This window comes from Antedon bifida, chromosome 5, assembly GCF_963402885.1.
Source record: "Antedon bifida chromosome 5, ecAntBifi1.1, whole genome shotgun sequence".
Classification (NCBI taxonomy): Eukaryota; Metazoa; Echinodermata; class Crinoidea; order Comatulida; family Antedonidae; genus Antedon; species Antedon bifida.
This window is the reverse complement of record NC_136230.1, coordinates 5,857,105-5,874,018: the sequence shown is the minus strand read 5'-3', so window position 1 is coordinate 5,874,018 and position 16,914 is coordinate 5,857,105. Positions and strand designations below refer to the sequence as shown.

General features: G+C 32.5%; 1 protein-coding gene across 2 annotated transcripts; it reads right to left on the bottom strand.

The window, feature by feature from the left end:
• Window positions 1–356: 356 nt before the first annotated feature.
• On the bottom strand, window positions 357–16,263 carry LOC144843104 (LON peptidase N-terminal domain and RING finger protein 1-like). 2 transcript variants are annotated; one of them, XM_078699812.1, is made up of 11 exons: window positions 15,640–16,263; window positions 13,548–13,654; window positions 13,079–13,201; window positions 7,816–8,040; window positions 7,162–7,228; window positions 5,743–5,850; window positions 5,384–5,580; window positions 4,709–4,830; window positions 4,399–4,575; window positions 3,935–4,104; window positions 357–3,675 (listed from the first exon to the last, which is right to left on the bottom strand). In XM_078699812.1, exons 1-11 carry the CDS (start codon window positions 15,935–15,937, stop codon window positions 3,389–3,391), a joined length of 1,881 nt encoding a protein of 626 aa, XP_078555938.1. In that variant the 5' UTR covers window positions 15,938–16,263; the 3' UTR covers window positions 357–3,388. The 2 variants fall into 2 exon arrangements, with proteins under 2 accessions (XP_078555938.1, XP_078555939.1); XM_078699813.1 differs by lacking the exon at window positions 13,548–13,654 and having other exon boundaries at window positions 15,640–15,715.
• Window positions 16,264–16,914: the final 651 nt, after the last annotated feature.

Genomic DNA, 16,914 nt, shown 5'->3' with positions numbered 1-16,914 from the left:
CAAGTAGATAAGAATATGGTGGCGCTATTTACTTTACTTAAGTTGCCTGCATTTATAAGAAAAAATATTAATTTATATTTATCAACACAACATAAATAAATATATTACTTACTTTTAATTAGACATCTGTTTTTGTTTTGTTTACAATGTTACATATAACTTACAAATAATAAATCATTTATCTTAGAGATACTTGTACTTGCTAATCAGAGAATATTTACATCTGGTTGTGCCAAAAAAGCTTCAAATCCCAAAATCCCATTTTCAAAATTTAATTTAAAAATACTGTATTTTGAGAGAGTTCATAATTCTGACAAATTCTGAAAACAAATAAATTAAACAGGAAAAACTTGACATAATTTAGTTTCTTTTATTTAGATTTACAACTCCTGATGCAAAATATTGCTAATCATCTTCTTTCATTCAGTATGTACTAAATCCATTATAATATTGACAAATAAATTTACATATTTTATATCTGGTGGGAGAATGACTGCATGTTTAATATATAATATATTTTTTAGGCAGATTAGTAAGTTTCTTAAGCTCTGTCTAAACTATCAAACTTTATGTGACAAAAAAAGTGTGATGTGCCCAAATAATGGTAGTGTTACGACATCATCGTGTTCATATATGGCCACATCACTTTTGTCACAAACTAGTTTAATAGTTTAGACAGAGCTTTAAATAGAAGATGGAAGTTTAGTTTTTTTTTATAAGATGCTGGCTATGATAATAAAATCAGTAAGCCCCTATTGCTCATCTTAGTGTGTATCCAATGGTCAGTTCACATCCTTTGGAAACACAACAAATGTTTTAACTACAGCCAACCCCTATTCAAGGGACACCCCAATTAAGGGGACACTTGTTGGGTCCTGAAGGTGTCCCCTTAATAGGTGTTCTACCAATACTACTCTCACAAATACAGCAACTATATCAAAATTGTAAAATACTCTATATAAACTAAAAAATATAAAAGAATTAAGTTTTTTTATATTTCTATTTTTAACAAAGTTACTATAAAGTAGTAACATTAATAATACTGTGTACTTTATTGTAAATTAATAGTACATAACTATAAAAAAAAATAAAAACCAAATGCACAAGACAAGTTATTACTATTAATTAATTACTAATTAATTATTTGCTTCTTTGTTATAACCTCAATCTTCATATATACAGGTACTGTATAATATATTATCGGTGAGAAGACGCAGATTCGAATCCCGTCGGAAGCATTTTAATAACAATATCCTGGATTTATATAGCGCCTAATGTTGTTAAACCTTTAAGCGCTGAACATTATTACCCCAGTCATTTTTATTTTGGATCAAACACGTATGGAAACATACTCCCATAATGCAGCTAGTAATCAGCGCAAAGTTGTGTCTTAATCTAACCGGGTACCCATTTATACACCTGAGTGGAGAGAGCCAAACGTAAGTAAAGTATCTTGCCTAAGGATACAAGCAATGCGGCAGAGTAGGATTCGAACCGCGATCTCACGATCAGTAGTCCAACACACTGCGCCACGCCCCCTTATCATGCAATCAGTTCATGGGACTAACCTTAATTATGTTACATGGTGTCCCGGTTGAATTACCTTTATTTAAATATATTTATAGTCATATCTGCTCAGAGGACCTTCTTATCGGTGCTTGTACCATTTCATGTTGAATCTTAAGCTCTGTCTACACTATCAAACTTTATGTGTCAAAAAAATGTGATGTGCCCATATAAGGACATGATGATGTCATATCACTACCATATATGGGCACATCAAACTTTTTTGACACACAAAGGCTTTAATATCACATATTTGATATAATACTGTACAATCATTCATAACAATAATTCAACATTTATTAATGGAGGGACATAAGGCCACTCAGTTAAATATGAAATTGAGCCAAGTGAAGCCAGATGGGCTTATGTATCATTAAGTGGGCCTGTCCTTAATACAGTGCATATGCATATTATACAGTCTCATTATACCCTTCAAACTAAAATAGTTTTAATCAGAATGAGATGTATAGTATTAAATATTAGTACTGTACCTTTATATATAATACTTGAGACTGTCTTATTAACATAGTCATATAAATAACTTGGTAAAACTATTCTTTCTTTTTCATATACCTGAAGCATAATATATTGTATAATCAAATAATATTGCAAAAATCAGAGAGGAATGGCATAGGTGTAATCCAGGAGGGTTCCACCTGAGCTGGGCACTCCTAAATTTTGGCTAATTAAATATAAACAAGTTTGTATAATTTTTAGGGTCAACCAATCCTACACTGATGAGAATTAAGTGGTCCATGTTAAGTTATGGACTCCGAAAAACAATTTTAAGATAAAAATGTGCAGATATACCAGAGTCAGTTTTTTGTAATTGTAAGTAGATATTGTATGCATGAGTCCATTACAATAGCACCCTCAATTTATATTTTGGCCCTGTAGTAGATTTTTACTCATGTTTCACCATTTACAAACAAAGAAATTGGGTTGAAAGAAAAATGGCGCACTTGGCTAAGGACGGATTTCAATTCTTAATACTTCATTTTGTAACGTTTCATTATGCAAGTCAATAACAAACTCTTATTTTTACGACCATGCCACTAGACGAAACGCCTTAAGCTCTGTCTACACTATCAAACTTTATGTGACAAAAAATGTGATGTGCCCATATATAGACATGATGATGTCATATCACTACCATATCACACTTTTTTGTCAAACTAGTTTGATAGTGTAGACAGAGCTTTGCTCATATGTTTCTGAACATGCAAAGAATAACCATTTCCTTTGACAGCTATGTGGTCTAGTGGCGAAACAAAAGGTCGCTAGTAACAAACACATGACCCTTTCAGAAAATACTGAACTTGCATTTCTTTTTATTGGAAGAATACAACAAGTATTTAGCTGCTCTAAACTTTATCTGGTTAGACGTTTCACTCTTATTCTAAAAAATCATCAATTTACTACTCCAGACATACAGCTCCATGAGGTAAGGTATCATCCTAAAATCTTTAAGTGCTCAAGCCCATAGCCAGGGGGGTTCGTAGTAAAAAAACCTTTTGTTTAAGTGCCTTTTCAAACTGGAGACTAGGAGCAAAAGTGCTGGTAAATAGGCCTAAAAATGTTTTGGCCAATAGTCATTCAGTTGCTTACGCATGCAGTAGCCCTTTTTGTGGACAATATTTTGGCAAATACTACCTGATGTAGCCAGCAGACAAATTACGTTCATCTACTAGGCTAGGCCTAAACCTTTTCTCCAGTTGCTTATGCTTACTCTGGCCATCCACTGTAAAAATCTTGGCTTGAGCTTAACAAATGGTTCTGCTCCATACTATCAGGTTAGATGCATCACCTGTAAAGTTTTCAATCAATGGTTTTGTTGTATAGATCTTTGGATAAACAAAAGACGTTCTCTAATCGTCCTCTTTGATAAACATTGCAACTTTTCATGATCAAACATTGGTGTAATAGCTATAATCCACCAAATCCAATCCGGTCCATCTGATAATCCCTGCAGGCTCTCAGGTAGTGCAGGCATGGTTCCGTAGTGTTCGATGACCTGTGACCTGAATCTTGACCCCTGCCTGTTGAACCAATCTGCAGCTTGTTCATAAATTGACCGTTGTAATTCGGTTACCTCATCAATTTCATCATCTAAAAAAGAGCAAACATTATTTTTATATAAAATGCAGGTGATGCCAAATTCAAACACATTCTCACTAAAACAGATTCACTCTCCTTATTCCAAATCCTAAAACGCTGATCTCTGTGGTACTGACTGAGACGATACGATTTTTCGCAGTAAATGATCGAAAATAATGGCATATAAAGTAACAATGAAGTTGGGTAGTTAAGTAGTTTGTTAAAGATTTTAGTAAACATTGTGTGCTGAGCCAGCAGCTTAATAGCAAACCTTGTAGCTCTTCGTCTTTAATAAACTGCACCTTTCCTGTGTTGTATCCATCTCGCATACTTCTTGAGATAACTTTAAACCTGCGCATTCCAATTGTTTTAATCGCAGACCTCCCATCACATAATACCAGTACTTCTTGTATTTCTAGCATACAGCCATACTCTGAAAATCTATAAAACACAATCAGAATATTGTTCAAATGATTTTTCACACAAACATAGTGCATGTTCAGGCTAAAGCCCTGTCCACACTATCAAACTTTATGTGACAACAAAATGTGATGTGTCCATATATGGACACGATGATGTCATAACACTACCATATTTGGGCATATCACTACCATATTTGGGCACAAACACACTGTACTATATGTTTATTATTATGGTTATCATTATTATTTCAGTGCTGCCCTCTATAGCCACATTCCCCTTTAATTCAATGTGCACACCACTCCAATTACTCACCCATTTCCTTGTATTGGTATGCACATTCCAAACTGCTTGGATCCCGACTCAACACATTGCCGCATCATCAATTTATATCGGGGTTCAAATATATACAATGGACAAGGTATTGAGGGAAGAGAAATCGTACATATAAATATCGGAATCACAGTTTCCTTCTCTTCGAGGCTACAGGCACTGTAAAAATAAAAATTTGAATTACGCTTTATTTCTTCTGGACGTTCTTTGTATCGTGGAGAATTTGGAAGCACACTTATTTTGAAGGGGTACAGCAGTAAAAAGAACAAGTTCAAATTTGAATATTCCTTACCCACGAAATTCTGTCAACTCTTTTACATATGTCTCTTCACGTTCTTGAACATCCTTTTCAAAGTACTGCTTCAGAATTTTTGTTACTAATATGTTAACAGACAGATTCTTTTCAGCTAAAAACTGTAAAAACAAGTGCTAATTTTTAGTTTCAGTATTTGGTTGTCTGTGACTACATCACAGCCTCACATTGTGATTTTGGGTTTCCTTACCACAGGCAGTGATGTAACACAAGAGGCAAAAGCACTAGTTTAGCACTCTTAAGGGGCCCTCCAACAGAAGGTAATTGCATTGGGCTGTTAATGCTCTGGGGCCTTTTCAGCCCTGAGTTTAGCCACTTGTACTCAAGTTAAAGACTACATCTAGACTATACTCTACCTACTCTATAGGTTCATTTGACAAATAAGGTTCTCGAAAACTATAAAAATTCCTGGCCTCAGACCAAGGCAAATTTACACAGATGAGCAGTAACGGCAAGCGGGAAAAAAGTGCGTAGCTTCTTTCACGTAGAATCTGTATCTATCCTGAGTGGAAATGACCCGTCCGCTCCACATTGTGTGTAAATGGTCATATGGAATAACAGATTCTATATTTTTATTACCGTTACCACTCGTCTGTATAAATTTGCCTTTAGTAGTGAATTATCTATGTATGCCAATTGTTCATACATCTTTACCTCAGTTAAAGAGTCTTTACACAAAGGACATTGTGGTTTATGATCCAGACATCGATTTAGACACCCTTTGCAGAACGTGTGACCACAAGGCGTTGTAACTGGTTCATGGAGAAGACGAAAGCACAGGATACAATCATAGTCGCTATGATTCAAAAGGTTGTCTGGGACAATGTTCTGTTCACCTCTAAGGCTTGTTTCTAAATGAAAGAAAGACAACCAGCATAATTTTAACAGGGTTCATTTGAGTATACAAATTACATAAATAGTAGAATATTCATTCTAATGATATAACAAATAAAACAATCAAATCTAGGCATTTACAATTAAATATAATTAAGTATAATAAATCAAATACTCACTAGATGATTTCGTTTTGACCGATATCGTTGGTGATGATAAATTGCCAATTATTGGTTCAGAATGTCTACGTTTTCGTTGTGTGTACACTTTACGGAGATCATCAGTATCTAGAAATTACAGTTTAAACAAGAAATAAGTTTTATAGATCTTCTGACATTTAGCTAAAACAGTTAGTAGAACACCTCCTTTGGAATGGACACACCTATTCAGGGGAAACTTTCCTGTGAAACTAACGAATGCAAGTAGTTTGTTGTTACACTAGAGTAAACGAATATTCAGGGGACACCCCTATTAAGGGGACACTTTGTTGGGTTATGAAGCTGTCCCCTTAATAGAGTTCTCCTGTATATGTTTTAACACTACAACCCCTATTGCTGGGTCTCTTAATAGGGGTTCATTTTATGCATAAGTGAATACATAAATTAATTATTTGTGAAACAGATTTTCAAAACTTGTTTTTATTAGGTCAGGCTTTAAATTGTTACAGTGGTTCACAAAGCTTTTAGCTATGCACCAAATATGGTAGTGATATGCCCAAATATGGTAGTGATATAGTGTAGACAGAGCTTAAGACTAAGACAACCGTGGCATTGATATCACAACAGCATCTGCATATATCCGAAGGTTAAAACTCATAGCTAACACAAGATAGCTGATTACATAATAATGAGAACAACAAAGATCCAGCTGTTAAAAAAAAAAGTACTAAAGTACTAGCACTACCAGTTCTACTATCAAGTACACTTATTATGACCATGAAACTATTTCATTACATTGGCAATTTGTTTTATCATTTATATATGCAATTTGACAAAACTTACTGGTATCAAATCTACAGAAATCATGTCAATGCATTTTGCATTCACAGTAATAGCAGTTATCAATTTTTTTTAAACAGTGCTTTAAGCTATGTCTACACTATCAACTAGTTTGACAAAAAAAAGTGAACAAGTGTGATGTGCCCAATGGTAGTGATATGCCCACATATGGTAATGACATCATCATGTTCATATATGGGCACATCATATTTTTTTGTCACATAAAGTTTAATAGTGTATACAAAGCTTAAAGAAAAAAACGTTATACTTTATATATTGTCGAGCGCATAGAGACATTGTTTATTTGAGCGAATATAAATCTATCTATTATTATTATTATTATTATTATTATTATTATTATTATTATTATTACTATTATTATCAACCACTTCTTTTTACCTTAAGGAATGGATTTGGATATCTAAAATATTTTGTTTAGGTTATTTTGACTAACTGAAAAAAGCTTATTGACTATAAAATGTGTTTAGTTTTTACTACAGTGAACGCAATTGCTAAATCTGACTCCTGAGCGAAAACAAATTTCTCTCTGGTAATCATAAAACTATTTAGAAGATTTTAGGATAAAACACTAGGCCCCACCTTTAATTTGTGTGTGTTCAATTGTTTCACTTGCTGCTTCACAGGCTACTTCTTTTTCCTCAGAGGTCTAGAAAGTAAATTTCAAATTCATGATCAATTGAAAATGTCACATAGGTGGATCCTGGGCAGCCAAATTACCACAAATAATAGGTTAAGCTCAGCACCTAAATCCACCTAAAAAAATAGGTAGGCTAGAGACTGGCTTAGAGTAATCAAATGAATGCGTTTCCTTTTCTTAAGCTATGTCTAGACACTATCACACTAGTTTGACAAAAAAAGGTGTGATGTGCCCAAATATGGCAGTGATATGCTTAAATATGGTAGTGATATGACATCATCATGTCCATATATGGGCACATCACATTTGTTTGTCACATAAAGTTTGATAGTGTAGACAGAGCTTTAGACTAGCTAGGACCCTAGGCTAGTTAATTATTAGGCCTACTATGCTGGGTCTTATTCATTGACATATGCCTATATGGAAGAGTGGGTAGGTAGCACTCATAGCTGCTGTAGGATGGTTCAGTCCAGACTTTGTTTTAGGTTTAACTTTTAGTGGCTCGTTTCAGAAGGAAAAGCTTGACAAACCTGGAACTAGGATGTGAACCAATAAAGCGAAAAAAAACATGCCATTGCGATAAAATATGTTTTTACCTGAGAAATATCTTCAGATGAAATGAAATTCTTGCAGTCGGTACTTGATAGACAATCCACTTGGTTTAAACTCAATGAAATTGCCAACGAAAGGTCATCAAATCCGTGCGATGCGATTGGAGAGGCGGTACATATGTCGACCTTGCTTTCAACCTCTTGATTTTCTGTTTCTGAACAAGTCAAGCTTTCTGATGCTGGAATTGGTTTTAGTATGTTCTGAAATACCTTTATAAATCATTATAATAATTATTATTATTATTATTAACAATTAATAATAACCATTCATTGTTTTGAGAATTATTATGTTTAATACAATTGCATAAGATCTCCCTCTCACTCCTTACCATTTTTAAGCTTTGTCTAAACTATCAAACTTTGTGACGACAAAAAATGTGAAGTGCCCATATGGACATGATGATGTCATATCACTACCATATATGGGCGTATCACTACCATATTTGGGTACAACATTTTGTCAAGTTAGTTTGATAGTGTAGACAGAGCTTTAGACAATAAAATCAAAGAATAAGCATTCCACAATTTTTGCATTTGGAAATTGATAATGTTTAACAGTGCACGGATATCCCCTCATTTCATAATAATTTACTGTACATTTTAGTTCTGAAAAGAAAAAGATTTTTGGCTAGCCTACCAACCAATGAATTCTCAAAAAAAGAATCAGTGGACTATTCTTTGTCATTGCTGTGTGAATAGCTATCTAATCTACATCCTGACGTATGGGGTGTCCAATGGAAACCATGTTACAGAGAAAATTAATTGCTCATCCATTTTATATTTTTTTGACAGTACAAATAATAATAATAATAATAATATTCTGGATTTATATAGTGCCTAATGTTGTGAAACCCCAGTCATTTTTTTGGATCAAACACGTATGGAACATAATGCAGCTAGTAATCAGCGCAAAGTTGTGTCTTGATTTAAATACTACATTCTAGAGATACTTTGAATTAAAAACTATATTATGATATCATACAGTATATCGATGATGTTAATTATAGTAATGATGAATTTCCATTGAATTAAACACATTTCCGAGAAAATACAATAATGCCAGACATAATTAAACTTGCCAGACATAATTAAAATTAATGTAAACATAAAGGGCAAAAACTTTTTATATAAGACTATACGTTTTTGTAAAATATTAAATCAGCAAAAAATTAAGACTAGATTGAGGGAAAATAAGCCTTAAAAGACATGTCAACAATACCCAACGATACCTCAATCTTGGCTATCAATATATGTATATATTTTACTGGTAGGCCTTAGTGTTAAATTGTGCAATTATCACTGCAGGTTTTATGCATATGAAATATTGTATATTTGTTTGCTATTAATACTGTTGATGCCTTCAAAGGCTTACTCCATGGTAATGTTTACCAAGGGAGATGAGGAAAGGGGGAAGGAGGGAAGGGGAGGAGGAAAGTGGGGTGGATTTAATTCAAACATTAACATTGTATGAATGCTTGTCAGTATACCGTACAAGATTGATATGACACTTTTTCTTTGTTTTTGTTAGTTTTTCATTTATCTGTTTTTGTATATCTCAGAGCAAACATAATCTCTATGTATATGTTATATGCAAATGACAATATTTTTTTTCCTTTATATTTAGAATAATGTAGACACTAATTTGTTCTTGAGCTATGGAGAATTTTGTACTCTGTATTAAGTAGTATTTTTTCCGAAATAAAAGATGAAATAAATGGAAGTAATTTTCCACTGTTAAATGAATAAATCTTTTAATTTTATGTTCTTTTCTCAGAAACATATTTAATATCCTTTATATCTTTTATGTATTAAAAACTATTTGGTACACATAATTTTAATCAATCTTCATGCTATATGAAACAACACACTAAGGTTGTTTTCTTGCAGCTATAAGTTACATAACTGTGTCATTGTGCCTGACTGTTGTAATAGATCCAAATGACCTCTAGTGACCCTGATACAGCAGGTTATATAATTTTAATTCAATAGTAATTTAACAATGAATGAAATATCAATAGTGATGGATATCTTTGGGATTTAATTTGAGGTCGGCTGCACAAGGCCACATTAAAAAAAATTAGTGTCGGTCACCACATAACATGTTGGACTCCAAGAACATTTTTTTCTTTAAAAAAAAAAAAGAAATACAGTTAATCATTTGATTTAACATAAAAATTATAGTTATTGATTATATAATGTTCATTTGATAGCAGTCCTAATAATACCTAATGTCTTTCACATCCACACCATCTAAAAATTCTACAATCAATCAATTTAATTATTTCTTTAAAAACTATCTTCTCAAATGGGCAATTAATTTTCAATTAAATTTTATTTGAAATCCTTTTTAAAGATTTCTATAATTATAACATGAATGCTATTATTAGTTATATTCAAATTGTTTTATTCTGAGGGTCTAACCAATACTGATTTGGCTGGATGGACCATCAGTTGAAATAAATAAATAAATCATTTTTTAACCTCCTCAACTTTTCACATGCATTTTGCACTACAAAAATGAATTAATTAAATTAGTTTACATAAATTGACCTTTACTTTTGATAAACAATTATGAAATTGATCTGTTTTTAAATCTAATTAGTAGAACTTTCAAAAGATAAAAGGTTAGTAGACTATTAAAGCAAACCATCCTTGATACTGGTTTTATATTCCACTTACATAAATCACTGTACATATGCAGAGCTTATGTAACTCCATTACAGTGGTTATGTAAAAGTGCCAAATCAGTTAAAAACAGTTGCCTAAGGGGTAACCAGGTATACTTTCAGCTTTTCTCCAACTGTCAATATGGCAAACAAAATGAGCGTAGTGTTCAATCACCTTTCGTTATCGAAGTGAAGATTCTTTCTGCACACGCCCAGAAACATATGAGCAAAATTATTGTGACACAAAAAAAAAAATGACTGAACTTTTTAATTTACTACAGTAAGTTCTTATCATGCCTACTGACAATAATTTGTTGAGAAGTCTGTTACTTTACAATTTAATTTCATATTACAATGTTTCTGCTGCATATTGCTTAATAAATCAGGGCATAAACTATTTAGAAATAGAATTTTTAGACAGACGGCATTTCTCTTAAATGTGTGCTCCCAAATAACAGTTTAAATTTGTGTTTGGTTGTTGACAAAAAATGTAATAACATTACCCAAAATGCAATGCGATCAAACCGTGAAGATACTACAGCTGTTAATCAAATAAATGCTATTTTGTGCAGTTAAAATTTGCAAAGTGGCAACCGGTTAAAAGGCATTATAACCCCATTTGGGTGTTTTTAAAGCACTTATTGAAAATTTGTCCTGTTTCTGCAATCAAGAAATTAAAGGTTATTTTTTTGCAGTGGAATAAGAGGACACATCAACGTGGCCCCTTAATAGAAATGTCTCCTGAAAAGGGATTTCTAGTAGTGTTAAAACATATATTTAAATACTGTACCTCATTCATTTCATGGGAAAGTGTCCCTTTAATAGGAGGTTTTACTGTACTAAAGGAAGGGTTCTACTGTAGGTACAGTATATCTGATAAACATATTATATATCCAAAGGCAAATTACTGAAAAAATGACAATGCTGTGGGTATCAGTGGCTGGATCTCAATGGAGATACAAAAAAAAAGCGAAAAGCTAAATCAAAACGATAATAAAACAGCCAGAAAAGTAAGCAGAGCTTTCGGGCAACACTAGCCCTTCATCAGTGCAAGTGATAAACATATATATATATATTTATATAACACAAACAATAGCTCTTTTACACTGTAATATAGACAGTACTTCAATATCACTTATATAACTGTTTAACCTTTTAATAAATAATTATATAAGTATTGAAAGTTAAAAGCGGTTATTTGATTAACTGTTTCTTTAACATGATTGGGTCGACTAGGTTTTTTTTTTATAAAAGCATGATTGGCCAATTTTTGTACAATTTGTTTACATACTGTAGTCTCAGAAATTAACTGGCTGTTTCTTCAACAACATTAGCCATTTCTTAAATATGATTGGTTACTGTAATGAAACATGATTGGATGTTTTATGACCATTAAAAGTAAGTTATAAAAGTTTATAATCTACAGCTTCTACTGTAGTGCACTCGGGACAATAAATCAATCAATCTCAAGAACAACATTTGCTCTATGGCACTGTAGGCCTATGCTGTCATAAGCATTATATACAGCGGCTTAATGGAGCGTAAATGATTGCACACTGGTCCCAATGTAACTATCCAGCGTTGGATGAACCCCTTAAATGTGCTAAACCAGGGGCCTGAGTATATACCTGTAAGGCCAAATAATGTGATATATTTTTATGTGAATATTTTTTCGACATTCTAAAAATGGTGAACGTGATATTAAATCGATTCATTCTCATTTTTTTGGTACCTTTCTAGATTATATCAACGAACTAAAAATGTAGTCAAATAAATTTGAAGGTAAATTGAACGATTTTGAAATATATATTTTAAAAATTTAAGAAATCATAAGTGCATACAAACTAAAATTAAATATTACTTTTTAACAATATTTATTAAGAAAAATTTAATATAGCTTTTAATATCGAAGATGACACAAAACAAATTTGCTTTTGTCTCAAACATTTGTAATTATCATAGAAAATGACCTTTAGTCAAAAGTAGCCACTTGGACAAATATTTGATTAGACAAGAACTCATTTTATGTCTCATCCTCAAATTTCTCTTCTTTGTCCTTATTTTTTTTTTCTAATCTGTTTTCAACTACAGAGCCCCTATTAAGGGTCACCTTTGGGCCTCAACAAAGTGTCCTCTTAGTAGGATTGTCTGCGTAATACAGATCGTAATACCAATAATGATAATTATTTCATTTGAAAACAGGAAACTTTATAGTGTTTTTAACTGTTTCAGATACAAAAATACAAAAAGTTAAAAGGACGTAACTAAAACAATACAAAAGTTAAAAGTGTGTTTACAATTAACATGCTGTACATGAAAAGGGAGCTGGGTAGTCGAGTGGTTGGGAAGCATGACTGTCATACAGAGAGACCTGGGTTCAATTCCCGACAACTCCCAGTCTACTCAGCTGTAAATGAGTACCTGGTTGAAAATATTATGGAGGATAAGGCGGCATGAAAAGGAACTGGCCACCCTACCACTTAATGCTGAGGCTTGTCAAATGAGCTCCTAACAGTTTTTTACTCTATGTTCGGGACCTTTACCTTTATATGAAAACATTATTTTTTGAACCACTTTCTTACCTTAGCTAGAATTTTGGTTGCACGTGTGAGGTCAGAATCCAACGACAGACATTGAAGAAATGACAACAGTGCTTCTTCATATTTTCCTGCCAGCATCAGTGAATATCCTCGTCTAAAGCATGACTAACAATAGAAAAAATAACAGATCCGAAAATTACAATGCAAAAGATTTAACAGGTTGTAGGTTAAGTTTTTAAATTTTTGTTAGGCCTTGGGTCAACCAGTTGTGGGATCAAAACCCCCAAACCCTTCCCACCGATTTCAAAATCCTGGTGGCTCTCCAACGCTGGAGGCCTCGGGCATTTTTAGCCTATTTAACATATTTTAATGCCTGTATTTTCCTCTGGGCACTGCTCAGATGGCCCCCATCTTGGGTTTAGCCAGTGAGCACTCATAGGCGTTACGCCACTGAACTTAACTCTAAACATTTTTGTATGAAGCACTACTAATACTGCACACACTTCCATACCATTGGCCACATGGGGTGAAGGTGACAAGTGTGGTCCTCTTGTTTCACAGCATCTTCAAAATATTCCTTTGCGCTTTCAATTGACATATTAAGATTGTTTAAAGGTACTAAAAATACAAAAAGAAGTTTAAACAATGCTATGGTAATTGTGAAAAAGGACAAAATTATATGACAGACAATGGCATGAGGTTAAGTTTAGAGATGTATTGTCCCCCAAAAACATGAAAAATGAAGATTAATTAAATCAGACTTTGAATAGGTTATTTTGTAGTTTTAATAAAGTTAATCATTTCCGTAGAAAAAAAACGAAAAAATTAATGTTTTCACTTTTAAAATAACATAATAAATGGTTATTTCAACCAAAAATCCATTTGCTGGGAGCCAATTTGACAATTTTTTGCTTTAAATTACAGTTTTTGCATGTAAATAAATTTTTTTTAAATCCAATTTTTGGTCAAAGTGGATAACTATTATGTGACATTAAATGGCACATTCAACAACAAAAATTGTAAAATTGTCAGGGGGACAATACATCTTTAATGAACAGAGAAGAAGTTCACCACATTGAATTATCAGGCAAGTCATTATTTTTCTGATCCAATAATTGATAAAAAATGACCAATGGTAACTAATATGTGAAATTAAAATGGCCTAGATTGAACAACAAAATGTGCTTTTTCCAGGACAATACTGTAATTTTGAAAAATAACAATGCAAAAAATATGGGTTAATTTGAGAACTTCATTTCACCATTTTTAGGCCAAGGGTCTCATCCCTCTCTATTTTAAAATTCTGGATCCGCCGCTGTATACCATACATTAAAAAACTTCAAAACAAAAAAGTGATATACAGTAGTGCGACAATTGTTATTTTAACAAAGGCTTTTGCTAATATAATTGATGTGTAAAGGCTACTTTTAATTTAAAAACAACTGACCAGCCAATGTCACTATCGTACAAAACAAACTCCAGTTATCTGTCTATTTGCTCATCTTTATGTACATTGCCTATTTATATTCAAAGCTTATATAAAAGATTTTATAACAAGATAATGATCATGAAAATACTATGCTTAATACTAAGTTTGGTTTCCACAAAGCAATGATGGCAGTTAAGGTTGTTGTACTTTCAATCTCCATTCCACGGACAGTTTTTATATAAAGCACCGTCTTTGCTGAATGCAATACCCATCGAAATTCGAAATTCAACATCATTTAATATTTTTTGACCTAAATATGTTAGGGCTAGGCACTGTCCCTGAGGGTTTTGAAATGTTCATATATATATATATTTCTTATTGGTCTCTTTTTTTCTCTTAATTTGTTATTCTTTTTCTCGTTTTTTCATATTTGTATTGTTCCCATTTTTTAAGTGTTGAGGGCCTCATTTCAGCTTCGGCTGTTTTGAGTCACCCTCATTAAACAAAGTTGAAAATAAATAAATAAATAAAAATTGCACATTCATATGGAACGCCGTTTACGCAACATTTCGATGATATGAATTTTATGACGCGATATGTGAATGAAATGCATCGATATGAATTGAATGGCGCGATATATGAATGAAATGTTTTGAATTGAATGCTTTGAATTGAATGTTTTGAATAAAATGTTTTGAATGAAATGTTTTGAATGAAATGTTTTGAATGAAATGTTTTGAATAAAATGTTTTGAATGAAATGTTTTGAATGAAATGTTTTGAATGAAATGTTTTGAATGAAATGTTTTGAATGAAATGTTGTTTTGTTGTTTTTGTTTCATTCAAAACATTTCATTCAAAACATTTCATTCAAAACATTCAATTCAAAACATTCAATTCAAAGCATTCAATTCAAAACATTTCATTCATATATCGTGCCATTCAATTCATATCGATGCATTTCATTCACATATCGCGTCATAAAATTCATATCATCGAAATGTTGCGTAAACGGCGTTCCATACATTCAGGACTTATTTATAAAATAAAACATTTTTTTCAATGAAATTAAAATGACAAATTATGATGATAATGAAAGTTCACTCTTGTTTGAAAAATGAAAATTTATCATTACATGCAGTAAATTTAAAATGAATAATAAAATTAAAACTTACCGAATTCCATAGCTTTAGAATAGAATTTGATTGCTTCCGAATAGTTTTTCTCATTAAACATAGCATTTCCTTGAGTTCGAAATTTAGATGCTTTGTACGCAAAAGGAAAATACTTTTGTAGCTGTCCACATAATAAAACATTCAATTTGATTGGATATTTATCCTCCTGATGAGATTGCTTACAGATTTTACAAAGTCTTTCCTTTTGTTCAAGAAAGCAAGTCTTACAAAAGGTATGACCACAAATCAAAGTTGTAGGTTCATAAAGAATATTATGACAAAATAGACAGCAAAACATGTTTGATCTTTAACAGCACAAAATTACTAAAAGTACCCTATACCAATACCGGGTTAAACCATAGAGGTGAATAATATTAAACCATCTCCGCCAAAACAATTAAAACTGGTCGCCGTATGCCTTGACGAATCACAGTGCGTTTTCAGTATACTTCGGAAATCTCAAACGCTAGGCTGCTGTAGTAGTAAGTTCACAGCTCACTGAATGAACAGGCAAGCCGTATTAGCCGCCGGTCTGATTATGTATGCCTAGAGTATATCAAAATGGTAATATTACGTAAAACTGACAATATTAACACTGTATTCCATCGACTATTTTAACAACTAAAGGTACAAATAAATGTCAGTGTATTATGAAGCCTACGACGTCAAAGTTATGTAACTTGTATTATGCGGAAGCGATAACGAGGGGATGTGGCGAAATCCCGCAATCCTATTGGTGGATATTTTCGTAGGCTTTGTAATTAAAACAGTTTAACAATGAATATTCAACGAGAACGAGCAATCAATATCGCGATATTTATTTCCTTACGTAATATAAATCAATGAGTTATAAATACCTGGGGATAAAATTGGGATTTCCAAATGTAATGATAAAAATATAAATTAGAGTGAGTGTATCTTCTTATTAAAAATCGTCATTTCCCCCGAGGGGTATAAATTCAACGCCACACGACACACAGCAATGACGTAACAACTAACATGTTATGTAAGTTTTTTTTCGCCGAATGCATTTACAGTATATAATTCGATTCTGAGAATACAGTATAGGCCTAAAAAATGCATTTCAATCTTGCATAATAAATAAACACTTTTCTTTTTTAAAATAGATAATATTTTTAATTGAACAATGAATACACAGCACAAGACAATGTATTATTTACCCTTGCTTTGTATGGAAGATGACTGGTGGAAATTGATTTGACCATATCATCATATGGCTTTTTCGATCGTAAGAGCGATGAGACCGTCATGTTC